This window comes from Corythoichthys intestinalis, chromosome 11 (genome assembly GCF_030265065.1).
Source record: "Corythoichthys intestinalis isolate RoL2023-P3 chromosome 11, ASM3026506v1, whole genome shotgun sequence".
Classification (NCBI taxonomy): Eukaryota; Metazoa; Chordata; class Actinopteri; order Syngnathiformes; family Syngnathidae; genus Corythoichthys; species Corythoichthys intestinalis.
Window position 1 is genome coordinate 13,936,717 of NC_080405.1, and position 20,352 is coordinate 13,957,068.

A 20,352-nucleotide genomic window follows, 5' to 3' on the forward strand; every position below is an offset into this window, starting at 1 on the left:
GTGAACATATGACGGAAACGCATTTCTTTCCCGTTCTTGTCCGACGAAAACTGGCATTAGGCCTGTTATGTTATTTAAATATTTAGCTTATTCTCATCTTGTCATCGTCATAAAAGTGTTCGTTGATGAAATATTTTTGTTATCGTCATCATTGACAAAAACAACACTGCATGGTAATCAGAATTAGGCCTGTTATGTTATTTCAATTTTTAGCTTATTCTTGTCTTGTCATCGTCATAAAAGTGTTCGTTGATGAAATATTTTTGTTATCATCATCGTTGACAAAACAACACTGCATGGTAATCAGAATCGGAGACCGGATTGTTGGAAAATTCTTTTTGCATCATTATTTTTGTATTACATTAGGCAAAAATATGAGTGTTTGTTACACATTCTTTATAACCTGCTAATCAGAATCAGATTGTTGATTCCTGTTGGAAAATACTTGTACATCAAGCAAATAATGATTTTCTTGTTAGGCAAAATATAACAGCCCTACGTCCCGCATGCAGAAACAAAAATGTCCGTCTCATATTAAGCTTACAAGGAACGTGCTTTGTCCTGTATTATCATGAAAATTGAAAATTGTGTTTTATTTGTACAACAGACGAATGCTGGTATGGTGCTTTTCAAGAATGTGTAGGGAACGCGTTCCTCGTTCTCCCCTGCTTTCTGACCAATGAGCTGACAGAACAATGACACTCCCACTCATCTAATTGGTCGAGGAGATAAGTGCTACGGACACCATGTGTGATTCCTGAATAATTACAATTACAAATGCTTTAATAGTATTATCTTCATTTATTTTTGCTTGCAATAAAAAAAACACAAAAGAGAATGGGGGGGTAAAAAATCATTGTTTTACACAAAACTCCAAAAATGCGCCGCACAAAGGTATTGGCACCCTTTCAAAAATCATGTGATGCTACTCTAATTTGTGTAATTAACAGCACCTGTTACTACCTGTGGCACATAACAGATGGTGGCAATAACTAAATCACACTTGCAGCCAGTTAAAATGGATTAAAGTAGACACAACATCTGTCCTGTGTCCTTATGTGTACCACATTGAGCATGAAGAAAAGAAAGAAGATTGAGCATGAAGAAAAGAAAGAAGACCAAAAAACTGTTTGAGGACTTGAGAAGCAAAGTTGTGGGGAAGCATGGGCAATCTCAAGGCTGCAAGTCCATCTCCAAAGACCTGAATGTTCCTGTGTCTACCATGCGCAGTGTCATCAATAAGTGTAAAGCCCATGGCCTCCCTAGATGTGGACGGAAAAGAAAAATTGACGAGAGATTTCAACGAAAGATTGTGAATAAAGAACCTCGACTGACACCCAGACAAGTTCAAGCTGTCCTGCAGTCCGAGGGTACAACAGTGTCAACCCGTACTATCCGTCGGCGTCTGAATGAAAAGGAACTCTATGATAGGATTCCCAGGAAGACCCCACTTCTGACCCATAGACATAAAAAAGCCAGGCTGGAGTTTGCCAAAACTTACCCGAGAATGCCAAAAACGTTTTGGAAAAATGTCTTCTGGTCAGATGAGACAAAAGTAGAGCATTTTGGGAAAATGCATTAACACAGAGTTTACAAGAAAAGAACACGGTCCCCACAGTGAAACATGGCGGAGGTTCCCTGATGTTTTGGGGTTGCTTTGCTGCCTCTGGCACTGGACTGCTTGACCTTGAGCATGGCATTATGAAGTCTGAAGACTACCAACAAATTTTGCAGCATCATGTAGGGCCCAGTGTGAGAAAGCTGCGTCTCCTTCAGAGGTCATGGGTCTTCCGGAAGGACAATGACCCAAAACACATTTCAAAAAGCACTAGAAAATGGTTTGAGAGAACGCACTGGAGACTTCTAAAGTGGTCAGCAATGAGTCCAGACCTGAATCCCATAGAATACCTGTGGAGAGATCTGAAAATGTCAGTTTGGATAAGGCACCCTTCAAATCTCTGGGACCTTGAGCAGTCGGCCAAAGAAGAATGGCCTAAAATTCCAGCAGAGCATTGTAAGAAACTCAGTGATGGATACCGCAAGCGGTTGATCACAGTTATTTTTTCTAAAGGTTGTGCTACTAAGTATTAGGCTGAAGGTGCCAATACTTTTGTCCGGCCCATTTTTGGAGTTTTGTGAAAATTGATAATGATTTTTTTTTTTTTCAGTCTCTTTTGTGTTTTTTCAACTAAATGAAGGTATTACTACCACAGCATATGTAATTGCAATCATTTTCTGGGAGAAATTGAGCATTATCTGACAGAATTGCAGAGGTGCCAATATTTTTGGCCAGCACTGTATACTGGCGCTTGCCATGAGGAAAACTGAAGACAACATAAGTGTGGGAGAAAAGAGGTTTGAGTGACGCACAAGTAAAAAGCATGTTCAAAATGATGATCATTTGTTTTATTGTTCTTCTCGGTGTACTTTATTTTCACTATTTATATTAGTTTTTGTCTTCTGTCAATTTGGTTTGCATTTCCACATTGTTATTAAGCTATTCCTGCCACTTTCATTGATGGCTTTGTTTCAAGAATAGTATCTGTCATCATTTACAAGTCACTTGTTTTCACATTTCATGACACCTTTAAAATGCATAATCAAGGCAAATAGGCGCCGACATTACAAAATGAAATGATCATGTCGCTACAGAAGAATTGAACATAAGAAGATGTTACATGAGTGAACTCCTCTAATTTTCCTTCTCAACAGACTCTTTCGACTAGTTTTGACGTCCTTAAATGGAAATTTTGGCTCTCTAGTCTCGAACATGACCTGGTTTGATATTATGTCGTAAACAATTAAAGCCGCTAGGTGGGGCCATTGCAGTGATTAATACTGTTCAAGCAGTTCATTTGTTTTGCGTTAACTAAACTACAGTTTTATTTTTTACTCTAAGGCTTTATAGTTCAGTTATTTAAATAGTATGTTTTTAATTCAACTTTAGAGTGTTATTGGGGGGCATAACCAGGATGTATTTCTGTTTTTATTCATTTAAAGTTATTTTGTTTTATTCAAATTGTTATTAATGTAAAGGCCTATGACCAGAGTGTGTTTCTGTTTTCATTCATTTTGATTTGATTCGTATTTTATTAACAGTTTGAACTGCCCATTGCTAGCTGGGATTGGCTCCAGCAACCACTCGTGAGGATAAGTGGCATTGAAGATGAATGAATGTTTATAAATAAATAATAATGTAAATTTATAAATGTATTTTAAAATATATATATTTATCTACAAATAATATTAAAATTAAATAATTAATTGTAAATGAGAAAATATATTTATTAAAAATGTATAGTATATGTTAAGTTTGTTTTAATTACTAAAAATAGCTACTTGCTTATAAACGGTTAATTTCAGACAGACATTTATCATGGGAATGTTTCTTGAAAATAAGCCTTTTAAATCACATTAAAGGAATGTTTATTTTATTATTACAATGCTAGATACATTTAGAAATAACAAAATTTGTCGCCTATTTTTAATGCTATTTAAAATATCTGCATGTATTTTATTTAGATACTATTTTATATATTGTATGTGAGTACCACATAGTTTAATCTTAAGGTGATTTAAATGTTATCCCATTAAACATTCTTAATCACAAATACTCAGAAATAAAGTTGACGAATAAATCTCACGGAAAGGCACCGTGGGGAGGAAAACCGTATTTTCCGACGGTCCGTGAATAGGACATGCGCTATCAAACTCTAGCAGCCAGCCACCAGCATAGAGAAAGGGCAGAGAAGACAAGATGGCGGATTGAGTGGGTTGCACTGTGCTCAAGCGGTTGCGACCCTTTCAACTAGGCCCGGTATTTTTTGAGGACTGAAATGTCCAGATAGAGAAAGGTTATCGTCCGCGAGCGTCACTGTATTGGCTTGTCAATTCTCGGTGTCGAGCTTGTCTTTTTTTTTTCTTTCCAGCGACGGTCCTCGCGAAAGCGCTAGCATTTAGCCGCCGCTAGGTAGCTGTGACTGGCTGCTCGTACAAGGCCGTGCGATCTTTCGGAGTTCCATCGGCTTCTACGTTGTTACTAGCACGTCACACAGTGTTCTTAAAGGAATTCGTGTTGTAACGAAGATCTTTTGTGGATGGTAGTATATATTTTCTTCCCCATTCCCTGATTTGCGCATTACGTTCCCTACTTCTTCCTTTTTTAAGCTACCATTCGTCCATTTTGATCCAACACCAACGGGAAAAGGATTACATTTATGTTTCGCGGACCATTTGATTAGAACATAAACCCAAATTTCCTGAAGCAAATCGAGCGGCGCTCGTCTTCTGGTGGACATTATGGCGAGCAGCAGTGGCTCTAAAGCTGAATTTATTGTCGGTGGGAAATACAAGCTTGTGCGGAAAATTGGATCGGGGTCTTTCGGAGACATTTACTTGGCCATCAACGTCACGAATGGAGAGGTAATAATTCTTAAGTACGAACTTCAAACGAAGCATTCAAGTTTGTGAACGTCAAATTATTAGATGTAGCTTCGTTTACAGAAACCAACATATATTTGCATAGGGTTCAAGTGGAGAAATGGCTGTCGTCAAATTGAATTTGATTGGAAGACTTACTATCTGTCACCTGTCTCAACTTTAGGAGGTAGCGGTGAAATTGGAGTCGCAAAAAGCCAGGCACCCACAGTTGTTATACGAAAGTAAGCTGTACAAGATACTACAAGGTGGTGTCGGAATCCCACACATACGGTAAGGAGATTTTTCTTACTGAATAAATACTTGCTCTTGTATAAACCTAAACAAGAAATAAGGTTGTTGTTACAAGACCTGCCCGTATGCCAAACATAAATGGTAGCGTACCCCCATTACATATGATTTCGTAATCATCGCTTGAAAATATCGTCTTTTATTTACCACAATCACAATTTTATTGTGTCTCGAAGTTGCTACAGTGGTTGTCAGTAAAAATGTATTCCGGGTTTATTTTGTTTAATCGTGAAGAACAGCTGTTCGGTGCGAGGAAAGGCTGTTACGTGTGGAAATGGCCGCTCCTCTTTTGTTGTGCTCGCTCTCAACAAAATGGCGGCGGAACTCAGCAGGGAAAACAACAACCAGGGCAGATCGTTAAGTGTTTAAATTGCGTGCGAATGGACTGGATTGCATCGCGAATCACAGTTTGGTTGTTTATTCCATTGCAAGGGTCGTCAAAAGTGACATAAAAGGCCTCTTTCACACTTCGTGGATGTTCGTTGCTGGGGCATTTAAAGTTGGCCTCCAAATGTACGAGCCATCCATTTTATGTCGCTTACCTGGCTGAGTTGAAGCCCATACATTTGATAGATGTAGGTGGATGCAGTTTTCTTAAAGTGATTATTCTGAATAATTGACTTCCAATGCGGAATGTAAGCACGCTAGTGAATGCATGGGAATTTATGGAACAGAGTTTCTTTACTTTTCTTTACGAATACTAATATTGAATAAGACAAATGTTTGTGTTGTTTGTGTGGTTTTTCTCTTAATTGAATAATTATGACTCATTCATCATCCTTTAATGCAGACATCACATTTTGTGTCACGTAGGTCGCACTATATACTAGAGGTGCCGATAATTATCGGTCCGATAATAGGAATTATGACGTCATCCCAAGAAATCCAATAACATTATTAATAGGCCCGATAATTTATATTTTTGGTACGGTGTCGATGGATTGGAATGTGTGCGTTTGAGTTGTTTAATGGACCAAGACCACATAACTCTACTTTGTTCTTGCACCAAATGTTTTATCTGCTGACAAAGCACAATACCTTTTGGGTTTATGTTTTAGTTCAGTGCTCATTGTTCAGGGGAACATGATATTGACTCATATTTAGTAAAAAAAAAAAAAAAAATTTTTTTTTTTAAATATGAGCACTTTATTTGAACTCAAAACTATTCTTGTCTTCGTTTTGTTCATTATAATAATGTTCGTGTCATCATGAAAATTCTGGTTAGGTCAAGGGCAAGTCTATGCTGAATCCACCACTAATATTTTTGGCCTACACGTGTTCAAAAACCCATGTGAATATACATTTAAAAATTATATAAATATCGGTTATCGTATCAGAATTAGCCTTGAGGAGCAGGAAGTTAACGCTTTAGGTTTTAAAAAATGGATATTGTGCACACCTACTATATACCAAATGTTAATAATATAACCTGCGTGACCCAAAATTTGTCGGTCGCATAAGTGGATACCAGGTCTAAATTATAATTACTATATTGATAATTCATTTGGGCTGCAGCTATCGAATATTTTAGTAATCGAGTATTCGACTGAAAATTCTATCGAATAATCGGATAAAACATATTTTTAGGTAAAGAGCAATTATAAATATACATGAGAAAACAATACATTTCATCTAATATTAAACCATTTTCAGTCAATGTCTTTATTTTCGATGAACATTGTTGAAAACGGCCAACAATTGCATCTCAGATGTGACTAGAAAAAAGAATTCACTGCTTTCACTCAAAAAACTTCTAGATCTCATTTTTTAAAAAATCTTATTTCTTACCATAAAATGTCATTACGCTTGATAACACACATCACTTAAAAATTTGGTGTTTTTCCCACGTTACAATTGAATTTCCATTTGTTTCAAGCTATTTTTAAGTTCTAGTCAAGTTTTAAGTTAGTCTCTAAACTGTAAGTCCTGATAGGATTTTGAGTTTTTGTGTTGTTAAAAATAAATGTATGATACCTGCTATATTTGAGCACATTAGAGACCAATGCTGCTTGTTTTATCCAACAATGACTACTGCGCTAAAATTGACAGTTATCTTTATTATGTTTCTATTTTACACCCTCATCACTCTACAGCACCATGTTTTTACAGATTAAATAAAGCCTGTATGTAAGACACGTTAGCCACGTATCGACAGTAGTCATGATTAATAAAAACCTAGCCCTCTGCAGGGCTAAGGTTACGTGAGCAAGGGACAGTTATGTTAATCTTATTTATTGGCGCTGAGATGTCTACTGCATTAAGATGGCGTCTGTTTACTAACGCTGCTGTGTCCGTCATTTCGCCTCTAGTTCTATATACATGTGATATGTATGAGACGCATCAGATGCTACCTGCTACCACCGTATCATCATGCGGTCGTAATTTATAGCAATGTTGGCATAGTTTGTAGCGGCTGTTGGCTGCAGTCAGGTATTTTTGCTTCTTCCTCTACGCACGTGACATCTGCGCGTTGTCCCGCACTAAAAGTAGTCCCGGCAAAACGTGATGCTTTGAGCTGGCAAAATTGAACGATTCCTCTGGGCGAATACAATTACTCGGATCAGTTTTTTAGACTCGAGTTGCTCAAGTATTCGTTTCAACTCTATAATTCATTCTCCAGTTCTCGCAATGAATCCTTATTTTAAAAAAAGTGAAATCTTTGTCGGATCTGTATAGCTCCAGAGAATATATGATTAAATTTGATGAGACAGTTTTCATATACAAATCAATCCATGATTGAGAAATCGGAGAAAATACCGTTAAGGGTCATTAGTATGTTTTGCTCTAAATCGTTGAATTATTGAAGTGGAATCATAAAATTTGTTGTCAGTGTGTTTTGGTATGTGGTATAGAGTGATGCTCATGTAAGAACTGCATATTTTTCTATGTTAGTCCCTGAGAATGTATGATCCAATTTCGAAACTGTTTTCAAGTGCAGTTGAGATCATTGATGAGAAAATCAGAGAAAATATTGTTACAGATGGGACGTCAGCTGGAGTAGAATCTATTGGAGTACAAGTAGAACAGTAGAGTTGTAATAGCTACTTGTAGTAATTAGCTCTACTAGAGCTTTTCGTTGTTGGTATCATTGCAAGTGTGCAAGTCACTTGGCGTTGTAAATCTCAATTATCTCTAAAGTCATTATCTGTTTGATTAGTGGCAATTGTTTATCACTGGTAAGGTGCTCTTGAAGTGATCTAGTAATATTGAGAAATGATCATTATATCGGAAAAGCTAAAAACTTCGTTTTTCAGCACTCATTGATTTCTGATAAATGATTCCCAATCAAACTCTATACTAAATGTATTTGTTAGTCCTCCTTCAAAACATTATTTGCACAAACTCCTTCAAACACTGTCAAATTGCCTATAAAACAGGGTGACAAAAGACTACCGTCTGTAATGTTTTGAAGTGTACTGTGTGTAACAAATGTAACGTACCCTATTGTCTTTACAAAAAAAAATGTCAAAAGACTAATTTTCATTTGATTTTGTAGAGAAATTGAGAAACTCTTAGGAATTCTTCAGGGTGGAAGACAACTTTTATCAAAGCAGCAGAAATGTAATGTCGCCAGCTGTCCCGTCGATAACGAATATTCCATACATTTTTTTTTTTACAACAAGAAAGTGACTTTTTTATTCAGTCCATGCTGCCCTTAGGGTCCATACTGTGACCCCGAAAGTTGTCTTTTTATTGCCCATTGGCAGTCAAACAAGACAAAAGGACATTTTAATGTCCCATCCTTAACGATTCAAATAGCATGAGCCCCTTTTATTTTACGATCATGTCACTTAGCCCTACTGTGTTTAGCATCTGTGTGAAAAGAGTTCGGTCTTGGAAATACTACAGGTTTGACAAAACTCTTTTAAACAAATAACAATGTCGAAAAGAACTATCAAGTGTTTACTTTTTTTCCCTAGGAAACTTTGGGTGCAGAAGAAACAAATTTTGATAATAAGATACAATTGTGATGTGAAGAAAGTCATGTAAAAATGGCAGAAAATTGTTTTCAGTCATAAAATTAATCAGTAAGATGAAAGGTGAATTTTATTTTTTCCTGTTTGCAGATTGACCCTCTAAATGGTCTTCTTGTGCCAATAACATTTTTCGGTAGAAGCTACTATGCTCATTATTATTAATTTTTTTTTGTGGGGGGGGGGGGTTCTTTTTAAAACAATTTGGTCTGAAGCCCTGCCCCTCCATTTTTCAGTTGTTTAATTAGTTATCTTTCCAAGTCATCTTAATTCCCGGCCCTGGCGGAGCGCCGAGAAGACGATCAAACTTGACTATCAAGTCATCTTAATTTAAAGGGACACACAACACCTTTCATTATATATAACCCAGCAGAAAGATTTTTTTCTTATATGTAATGTTGGAGATCAACAACATCAATAAAAGCCTGTATTTCCAGTCTCTGCAGGCAGACATTTTATCAATGCTCCTAATATTTTAGCTGTTTTAAACAAGTATTTCAAATCTTTCTTAAAATGTATACACAATATGGAACATTAGAAAACCATGTCAGATAAAATTTACCATCTTGTCTAATCTGATAATGCAAAATCTTGCATATTTTCCCACTACCCAGTACCACCAAGCAAATAATTGGCAATATATGCTTATATGCTTCATTTGAATCCTTTATTTTCCTTGGTGCTTCCTGGTAGCATGTCTTTTTTTCTCTCTCTCTCTCTCACTCTCTCTCTTGCTGTGGGGTGGGGTGCTTTTATAGTGTATTTAGTGTGCGCTCAAGGGTGACACTGCTATTAGTGGTATGAAGAACAAGTTTGGTGGTGTTCGTTATCTTTGGATAAATGTTCACTCAATATTATAGTGTACTCTAGGCCTGCAGCTGTCAAATATTTTAGTAATCGATTATTCAACTGAAAATTCTATTGATTAATCGAGTAATCGGATAAAACATTTGTTTAGGTAAAGAGCAATTATAAATATACAAGAGAAAACAACACATTTCATCTAATATTGAACTGTTTTCAGTCAATCAATGTCTTTATTTTCGATGTACATTGTTGAAAACAGCCAACAATTGCATCTCAGATGTGACCATAAAAATAAAGACTAATTTACTGCTTTCACTCAAAAAATTCTAAATCTTCTAAATCTTAGCTAAAAATGTCATCGCGCATGATAACCCGCATCACTTAAAAATGAGGTGTTTTTCCCCACGTGTTTCAATTGAATCTAAACTGTAAGTCCTGATAGGATTTTGAGTTTTTGTGGTGTTAAAAATAAATGTATGATACCTGCTATATTAGAGCACATTAGACCAATGCTACTTGTTTTATCCAGCAATGACTACTGCGCTAAAATTTACAACAATTGCAACTCAGATGTGACTAGAAAAAAGAATAATTCACTGCTTTCACTCAAAAAACCTATAGATCTCATTAAAAAAATCTTATTTCTTACCAGAAAAATGTCATTACGCTTGATAACACACATCACTTAAAAGTTCGGTGTTTTCCCCACGTGTTTCAATTGAATTTCCATTTCCGTCAAGCAATTTTAAGTTCTAGTTAAGTTTTAAGTTAGTCTAAACCGTAAGTCCTAGTAGGATTTTGAGTTTTTGCAGTGTTCAAGATAAATGTATGATACCTGCTGTATTGGAGCACATTAGGTACCAGTGCTAATTGGTGTTTTTTCCAGCAATGACGACTGAGCTAAAATTGACAGTTAGCTTTATTTTGTTTTTATTTTACACCCTCATCACTCTACAGCGCCATGTTTTTACAGATTAAATAAAGCCTGGATGTAAAACACGTTAGCCACGCATCGAAATTAGTCATAATTAATAGAAACCTAGCCCTCCGCAGGGCTATCGTTACGTGAGCAAGGGACAGTCACGTTAATCTTATTTATTAGCACAGATAAGTCTACTGCTTTAAAATGGAGGCTGTTTGTTAACGCCACTGAGTCTCTCATTTTGCATCTAGTTCTATATATATATATGATATCTATAAGACGCATCAGACGCTACCTGCTTCCAGCGTAGCATCATGCGGGCGTAGTTTTTAGCAACTTTAGCATAGTTTGTAGTGGCTGTCTGCTGCAGTAAGGTATTATGCTTCTTCCTCTACGCACGTGACGTCAGCACGTTGTCCCGCATTAAAAGTAGTCCGAGCAAAACGTGATGCTTAGAGCTGGCAAAATTAAACGATTCCTCGAGGCGAATGAAATTACTTGGATCAGTTTTTAAACTCAAGTTACTCGAGTATTTGTTTCAGCTCTAGTGTACACTGACAGATTTTACAAAAGCAACATCTCCACAGCCTAACATTTAGGGCTATTTCTGTCAACAATGACATCTGTTCAGTCCTGCCGTGATTCTCTTCCTGAATGACCGCTTTTGTTGAGTCTCATTGCTTTTGCGTGTTGGCATTAACACATGTCGACCTGGACACATTCAAGAGTTTGCTTCAATCGCATAATTATCGGTAATCTGTAACACCTGTCAAAAGATACAAATATATCGACGTCAGCGGTCTACTTTTACTTTCAAAAAGTGTTTTGCTGAGAACTATCTTTATGGTTTTATCTTCATTGAAGACATTTTTATACACCAATGTGGCCACTCAACCGTGAGACGCCCACGAAACACACCGCTGTGTTTCAGTTCATAAGCGGGCTAATGAGTGGCGAGTCCTGCATGGGCTTGATACTTTTGATCAGATTTTTTTCTTTTAAATTTATTTTATAGTGATATTGATCACGTGTTTGTTGTGAAATACATTTGACTTGCATACAGTACATGTGATCTGCGTAATTCAAGAGTTATCATGACTACCACTATGATTGACTAGTGTGTGCGTGTGGATTGAAAATGCTGCTTTCATGAGAGTAAGTGAGAATTTTTGGTGTGGGGTTGATGCAGGTTGGAGTGTCTACAAGTTGCCTCTGTTCAATAATTATAACAGGCATGCAAACTTGCCACCTTTCGGCGAAATTTCGGAGTTTTGACATCAAAAGGGGTCATTCTTCTGAATCGCGTAGATCCGAGGAGAAAAAAATGGGGGGGGGGGCATGTCAACGAGCGAAACCGTTAACTTCAAAACCGTAGTCCATGCTCAAAACTATACTCTAACACTATGACCTAGACCTATCACCGCCACTTTCTTCTCGTGACAACAAATAACTGACAAGAGTGAGAGACTGGAGCACAGTTATCACCAATCAGCAATGAGGAGGCCGAACCCCTCTCCATCCCAGCTTCTCGCCCGGTGTTCTGCCAAAATCTCATACATCGGCAAAACGTGCTACAGTAGTCGAATTTGACACCCAAAGTACTACCGTGTGCTCTAAACTTGTTTTGTTTAGATGCATACAGAAATAACGTACTAAAAAAAACCTGCAGAAAACACTTAATTGTAGTTATATCAAATAAGGATGGTTTAAATTAGTGTTGCTCCGATACCATTTTTTGGCCCCGATACCGATACCTGGCTGTGCAGTATCGGCCGATACCATACCGATACCACCCCGTTTTATATATATATTCCCCCCCCCCCCCCAAAGAGCTACATAATTGGATGTGAAATCATTCTATCAAGGCTTTGTCAGGCTGTTGCTTACCTTTGCAAAATAGGAAAAAGACTAGTACAAAGTGAATAGTCTACTAAACCCTAGTAGACAATAGTTGAATAACCCTTTGGCTCTTGAAAGGCCAAAATAGTGCTACATTTGTGAAATTAATAAAACATGTATAATGCTAGCCCAACAGTAAGAAAGTAAAATAAATTCATAATAATAAACTCTGAATGAACTGAATAAACTTTTTTAAACCTCTCAAAGGCCAAACAGTGCAACTTTCATGAAATTATTGTCACATTCTGCTGCTGGTTAGACTGTGTTTTGTTGCTGGGCTGGTCGTGGGGGCGTTCCTGACGTCGCACCTGAATCCAATGCAGGCTCATCAGCGCAGCATTTAAGCACGAGTGGTCTCAAAGATATTTGCCTTGCTGATCACACTAGAGTCTCGCTACATTTGCTTGTTACGCCCCTGCATTGGGTTTTTTTCTGTTAGTGTGCTGGTCTGGGTTTGTAACCTCTACCATGTGCAGGTATTTGAGTGTTTTTATTTTGGCTTTTTGGCTCGCTGTCTATCGTCTTAGTTAACTTTTGAGTTTGTAGTATTGAGCTCCGTCGACCTGCGGTCACGGGGTCCTTTTGTTATTTCTTCTATCCCGTGATCGCGTTTTTTTTTTTGTTTGTTTTGTTGTTTTTTTGTTGTTGTTTGCAATCATTAAACCCTTGTACGTATCCCCTGCTTGTTGTCTGCTTCGAGTTCCAACTTTGTTTCCGCATTTGCGGACGCTAACAATTATAAGTAATAATAATTGACCACAGCATCCCGTCTCTCTATTAGCCTCCTTTTTTCGGGAGGAGGGGAGTCCCTTATTTATATTTCTGAAAGGTGGCAACCCTACTTTGGAAACAGTTCCCAAATTACTGCGGCATTTCTTTCAGTAAAACACAATAAAACTAAAGTAGACGTAGTGAACTGACCAGAGATTGTTGCTCCGATCCAGCGCCCTTCCTCTGGATAGCAGTCCTGCTCTTGCAGGCTCAAACTCGTTGTGTTCGTTCACATTTTGTCTTCAAATGTTTTATCAGGTTCGAGGTATTGAAGTTGGCCGATTTAACTCCACATCTGGAAACTTTCAGGCCGCAAATCTTGCATACAGCCATTGATTTTAATCGACGGGATTTCTATTTTGAAATACTTCCCGACCGCCGCCGTTTCTCCTGGTTTCTCCATATGAAAAAGCGGCCTTGTCATTGGTTAGGAGTGGCTATTGGCCCGCTCTCATTGGTCTGGAGCAGGCCAATAGCGATAGCTACTTGGTGTTCACGTGTCATCACACAACACAGAGACGGAGTGTAGTGAGCGCCAGGAGGAAAAAAAGGCTGCGGTCAAATGTTATAATAATGGACTGGTAAATGGTATCGGCGCCGTCTTTGTTGGTACTCGCCGATACCACCATTTCGGGCTGGACCGGCGCCCCCTGCCGATACTAGTATCGGTATCGGTGCATCTTTAGTTTAAATACGCTACGTGACTAATGTGGTCAACTGCTTCAAAGCTAACACAAAAAAACACAATGGTTTAATGTACGAGAGGGTAATGCATGCAAATTGTATCTTTGAGGCAGTGAAAAGGTTCTAAATAAAAACAAAAATAGTGAGTACTCGCCGCTTTTAACCCATGTGCGCATGCGTGTGGATGCAAGCGCGCTGAGCACTGTGTAGGATGTTTCGCCGCGTAGTAAGGAATGGCCGAACACCGGACCCGTTGGAAACTGCGACAAGGTAAAGGATTAATGTAAAAAATTGTTAACTTCCTAAAGCTAAAAGTTTGAGTGATGGCCTATAATAGTCTTCATAAATCATTCAATCATGTCGTTCGATAAATTCCTGCGCTTTTAATGGTGTCTATAACACAAGTTTCGCTTGATTTCTTGATAACTGACTTCAGATAGTCCTCGATATTTCACCGCCTCGTAGAACGCAGTTACTCGAGGTAGCGCTAACTGCGGAGGGGCTAACTAGCGCCTTTCACACAGGGATTTGCTAGTAAAGTTAGCGAACGTCAGTTGGGATCTGAATTGTCATCAGTTGGCGTTGTGACGAGTTATTTAAGGCCCCTTTGTAAAGCGCTTGTTAACGATTAAAAAAAAAAAATCGTGAGCGATGAGGTAACTAGAGTGATGAACTAGTGCCTTCCATACAAGTCAGGTTCATGGCTTTGTTAGTAAAGTTCTGAATCGTCACCAGTTATTTTTGACAACGAGTTATATAAGGCCCCTCTATACTCTCCGATAATTACAGAAAGGGAAGAGTTTTGCCTTGTTGTGGAGGTCGTTTTATTTGTTTACCCATCGAGAGTTTATCAAACCGGAGAGCTCCGCTACAGGTCGCATTTGAAAGTACCCCCATTCCCGCGCTGTTCGTACACACCCCCGTTCATAAAACAGCCTACAGGTGTACTTCTGTTTATCCAGTATGATGCCCTATCAATGGAAGTTAAGGACCATGGGACTATCGTAATTTCCTGAATATAAGGCGCACCCGTGTATAATGCGCACCCCAAATTTACTTGTAAAATCTAGGGAAAATTATTGTACCCGTTAATAACGCGCACCCTAATTTTAGCACCAATAAATAGAAGAATACAAGAAAACAGAGCTCGTGTACGGATACAGAAATGTCATTTTACTGACCGGTGAAACACAGCACAAGCATAGCACATTGGTAGTTCAAAACATTCCCATAAACTGACAATATTTACGGTAAGAATATGATTTGACAACTTCCCCAACTTACCAGAATCTAGGAGAAAACCAAACAGATGTGACTTTTAAAGGCTGCTGTGTAACTTGCTCGTTTCATCATGATGAATAAATGTTTCTTCCATGGATTGATACGGTAAAATGAAAGTGAAAACGTAAGTCGGAAATCGGTGAGAGCTCATCGCTGTCGACACGACAGCAACAATAGGAACTATTGTTATTTGGGTTGAGTTTCCCGAGGGACAGATATAGTTGACGGGCACAGGAAGTCTGTGTGCTTACGTTTGTTATGGTCCGAGTTGCGGAGCTGCAATAAACGTTGACTCAAATGAGTTCAAGAAACTAAATTCTGTGCTTTATAAAGAGTGGGAAAAAAGCAGAATTTAACACAGACGAAATCATTCGGCCGATTACAGTGAAGTATTACCGAAACAAAATGGTGACATCACGTGCCGTAATGGTCGGCAACGGGTCACCGCATACGTTTCTTCAACACAATGTGGCCGTGTCAATAAAAATTTAAAAAATCTGTTTATCAGGCATGAAAATCTCTCACCTTTTGGCGAAATTCGCCGTTTTGAAGTCAAAAAGGATGACCTACGTGAATCGTGTAGATCCGAGGAGAAAAATTTTTAAGGGGGGGGGGGTCGTTTGTAGGCATGTGCCAGTTACCTTCACGGATTACCATGCTATGAAAACGTCGCGGTTACAAAACCACTACAATTTTCCGTCATACAGTAGTACGTATTCGTTATTTTTCATGTGTCGAAAATGCAGCCAGAATTAGCTTGGCGCGGCAGCGCTTACCCCTTCCCCTGTTTGATGCTGCGTGTCAGTGACGCTATTCCAGCAAACCCAAAAACAAGCACTCCAAACGCAAGGCGTAAATTCTTCAATTTATTGATCTCTCAAATCGTGGTAACTGAAATATACCAAATGAATACATTTAAAACGTTGTACACTCGTATTTTTCCACATGTGAGTAGCTTCAACAGTTTAGCTTCATGAAAAAGTTCGTCAAAAACAAAACACATTTTCCTTTCAAATTCAATACACAAAGTTACTAAAAACTTACAAAGACGAATGATAGGCAAGGCTTAGCTAGGACAGCAACTTCAATGAGGTTAATCACAGCCGCTGAGAGAGAAACAAGTTTGTATGCGGGGAGGGGAAAAAAAAAAAAAAAAAGAGCGTCAAAGATCGCTAATTGCGACAGATGATCTTGTACTAAGCACAAATTCACATTCGCTGGAGGAGGTAAAGTATCACTCCCAATTGTTTTTAGATGAATGCATTTGCCAGCATATTGAATTTAGTGAGTAATGGTTTTCGTTTTCATATTTTGTGGTATGACAAAGTTACTGCCGTTCGTTGCAGCTTGCGTTGAACACTGCCGGAGCGTCCGGTGAAAAAATAGCTCCCGTTAAGGTAGCGTCAAGCTTGTGTATTTAACGGTAATATAAAAGCAGTGTTGTCAATAACGCGGTATCGTAATGCGTAACTAATCTGATTACTTTCTTTCAGTAAAGAACAATCTAACGCGTTCATTTTTCTAAATCAGTAATCTGAGTAAAATTACTTTCCTTGATGCCTGTGCGTTACTATTTTGTTATTGCCCCATAATGTGTGTAGAATGAAGAATACTGTAGTCATGGGAGTGACATCACATGTCACATTTTTTAATCGGGGATGGAACAAAAAGGGTCACGTGTATTACCATGATGCGTGAGCGCTGGGAGTTTGCGGCCAAAACAACATAGCCTTGCTACTAGGGGTGGGCGATATGGCCTTAAACATGTATCACGATAAATGGAGCAGATTTATCTCGATAACGATAAATGACGATAAAGTCGTCCAAGCGGACTGTTATATAATTTGAAAATCTGAATCAATGCATGAAATACAGATTAACAGTTTCTTGTTGATTTAGTTACCAGCATTCAATTTGATATATTTAACAAATGTACATGCAGTCTAGACATTAGGTTTATACAAATGAATTGTAAACAATAAGAATTCAAGTATGAGCATTTATAACAGAGTGTATGGCTTGAACAATGTACATTGTCAAAATCGATATGCCTGTGCAAACATGTCATTGTAACACAAATGACTTGCAGCTCGAACAGTACACTTCAAAAAGACAATTTATTGTTAATGGCTGCTGTGACATAATTATTCAATACAAGTGTTTACTTTATGGTTTCAGGGTCTCCCCCCCCCCCAGTGCATTTTTTAATAAATGCACACATACATGAACCCCCAAACAGACAGACAGACAGACAGACAGACAGACAGACATTAAAGCTATATTGATCTTCTGCAAATGAAACACTTAAGATTTTATGATAGCAATAATGACACAGAATTAAACACATACAGAAAAATAGCTGGGGCCATTTGTGCTTTATGCTGAATGCTTTACCATCACAAAAGCTATCAGAGAAATCACACACAGTCAGATACAAAATAACGCGACATAGTAATTGCTAGATGCAGTCCATGCCCAATCCACTCATTAAATTCAGCCGTTTCGACAAGGTTAGAGCCGCTATCCGACTCCATCACGTTCATTTGTAGCGTTAGCCGCTAGCGGCCGCTAGCGTTAGCGGCTAGCGTTAGCCTGTGGCCTGGCTACCGGTAGAAAGCACTGAAAGCACCATCTCCGGAAATTGTGAGAACAAGGGAGGACAGCTGGTGAAAGCCCGTCTGGATGCCACCAAGAGTCTATTAAATGTCGGGTGAAAGTTTGGCGAACCTCCCTTAAGCCACACTCCATCACGTTTTGCTTGTAGCATTAGCTGCTAGCGTTAGCTTACCGGGCTTCTGTTTGATTGGCTTCCTGATGATCACGTGACTCCCTACGTAAGTACATTCACTGCTTTCTTAAAGGGGAATGAGCATAGACGAACAACACAGAGTCAAAGCGGGATGAAAAGACTATTTTCTTGTTTTATTAATTTACCGAATTTACCGACATGGTCAAAATTACGTCGGTCATCGTGAAGAATTTCGGTGACGGTAAATTTTCGGTTTACCGCCCAGCTCTACTTGCTACCTCACCAGGATGCAATGAAATAGGCAGGAGATATACTACAAACGGCTGCATTTGCACACTGGAAACACAGCCATTACTTCACATTTTTGTCCAGTAAAGATAACAAAAATATCTCCGTGCGCTGCAAACTTTGCGCTGGCTCAAAAAGACTGTCCACCGCTATAAGCATCCAATTCAAGCACCACTTGGAATTACAGCACAACAGGTAACACGACAGCCAGGACTTTTTGATACTGCTCGTGCTCAATCCTCGGTTCAAGCTCAGTTGTTGTTGAGGGTTTTGAAAGCTTAGGTTTAAAGAAATTCTAAATATCCATCTTGCCTCCTCAGCTGTAGTTTTGGCTAAGCAATGCAAACGGCAAAGGTTCTATAGTCACATGATCTGTTCGAAAAATAATTTGGACCCATTATGAAATACTTTGAATGATTCCTGTTCATTTTATTCATTTGTGTTGTTTGTTTTATTGCTCTAAAACTTTTATAGACAACATTTTAAGGGCCATATTCAATGGTCTTTATTTTAAAGGGGAAGTTCAGAATTTTTTACATTAGGCTTAATCTTTGAGTTAGCCGGGGTTTAATTAGTCGTTGGAAATGATTTGAACAAATTCTGTGCAGTTTGACAGTTATTTGTTAGTTTCAGGGCTCCGGAGTGGCTAAGCTAGCGCGAGTCAATGGTGGTTGAAATCAACTCCTTCAACTAATTAAACCCCCGTTAACTCGAATATTAAGCCTTATGTGAAAAATTAAAATGGTCAAATTCGCCACATGTAGGACGTTTTGCCGACGGCGGACATTTTGGCAGAACGCTGGAACATATTTCTTCCACACCTTTCTCACCTTTTTAACCCCTGACCCATTTTCATGCCTGGTTTATATATATGTAATATATATATGTAATATATATATATGTAATATATATATGTCTTCATCCATGTACCAGTTTATAATGCGCACCATGATTTTACATGTTGATTTGGGGGGGGGGGGTGCATTATATTCGGGAAATTACGGTAATTGCTTTGGTTGAATGTAAATAAATTTATGATCACTACAGTTAATGCCTTTGAAGACTTGTAATTTTTTTTATTCTATCGATCTAACACATAAGTTAAGTGAGTGGAATTTATACTGTACCTGTAAATTCATATTTTATGCTGTACAGCTGTTCTCTGCTTAGTGCAAATGGGACATACTGTATATTTTATCGTTTAGATTTTGTATAATTTGCTACTTAATGCGTCTTATATGTTCTGATTTCAGGATGAGAGATTTAAACTTGTATATGTTAAATTATTATGTACTGTGTTTAATTCGAGATGTCTCTGGTTGCACTATCAAATGCACTTTTCCGCGCACTTTTCCCTAACCAGTTTGCATGCCTGTTATAAACCGAACAATTTTAAATGTGTGTAATCTATATCGCTATCGTTATCGAACACTTTCCCTGACTAGTAACTGCTGCCTTATTGCAGTTTAAAGTCTGCCAAGTCCGTGGCATATGGCAAAGCAGTGCTGGTCGTTGATTGACTGAAGATGTGCCTTTGTTGTATTGTATCATTGTAACTTTTGAGAATACACACTGGAAATGTCAAATAAAGACATGCTCTAGAGTCTAGACATGCCAGGATTGTTCTCCATGTTCGACTTCCTGTTGCTGTTGTCCATTTTATCTTTGTAATAAAATTGGGTCTCCTGATTGATGCCAACAACCGTGTGCTGGAATGTGAATATAAGAGACCCTCATTGTTCTCCATTGTTGTTGGTGAATGTCTCTGTCGTTTGTGTAGAATTATATTGGTGTGTCCAGTATTAACCTTCAATTGGAAAAGAAAACTAGCCAAGCTGTTGCTGCTCAATTGTAAAAGTGGCTTCATAGTTCATAACTACCATTGAAAATCGAAATCTACAATACTGTTAGGTTTTTTTTTGTTTTTTTATAAGTATGTAGAATTATTAAGATGGAGCGTGCGTTAGGCCTGTCGCGATAACAAATTTTAGTGGGTGATAAATTCTCATAAATTGACTCATAAATTATTGCGATATGCAATGTTATTGCCCCCCCAAAGGGGGGGGTGGCGCAATAACAAAATTTAACCAATTAACAATAACACAGTAAAAATACAGTAAATATTAACAATACTAAGTAATATTAAGTACACCCATTTATACACAATAAATGTTTACTCTTGAATTTAAAAAAACTTTTTAAGAAATCCCAACTAAAAACAATAGACCATGCCTCTTTTAAGTAAAAGA

General features: G+C 38.1%; 1 protein-coding gene across 5 annotated transcripts in view; it reads left to right on the forward strand.

The window, feature by feature from the left end:
- The first annotated feature begins 3,725 nt into the window (after positions 1–3,725).
- csnk1a1 (casein kinase 1, alpha 1) overlaps positions 3,726–20,352 on the forward strand; it is a 65,935-nt gene continuing 49,308 nt past the window's right edge. For 2 of the 5 annotated variants that reach the window (XM_057849942.1, XM_057849941.1), the window contains exons 1-2: positions 3,727–4,422; positions 4,604–4,710. In XM_057849942.1, the coding sequence (XP_057705925.1) occupies positions 4,300–4,422; positions 4,604–4,710 (230 nt within the window). In that variant the 5' untranslated portion in view covers positions 3,727–4,299. Of the gene's footprint in view, positions 4,423–4,603; positions 4,711–20,352 lie in introns of all 5 variants that reach the window. The other 3 variants (XM_057849940.1, XM_057849939.1, XM_057849943.1) reach the window with 3 other exon arrangements.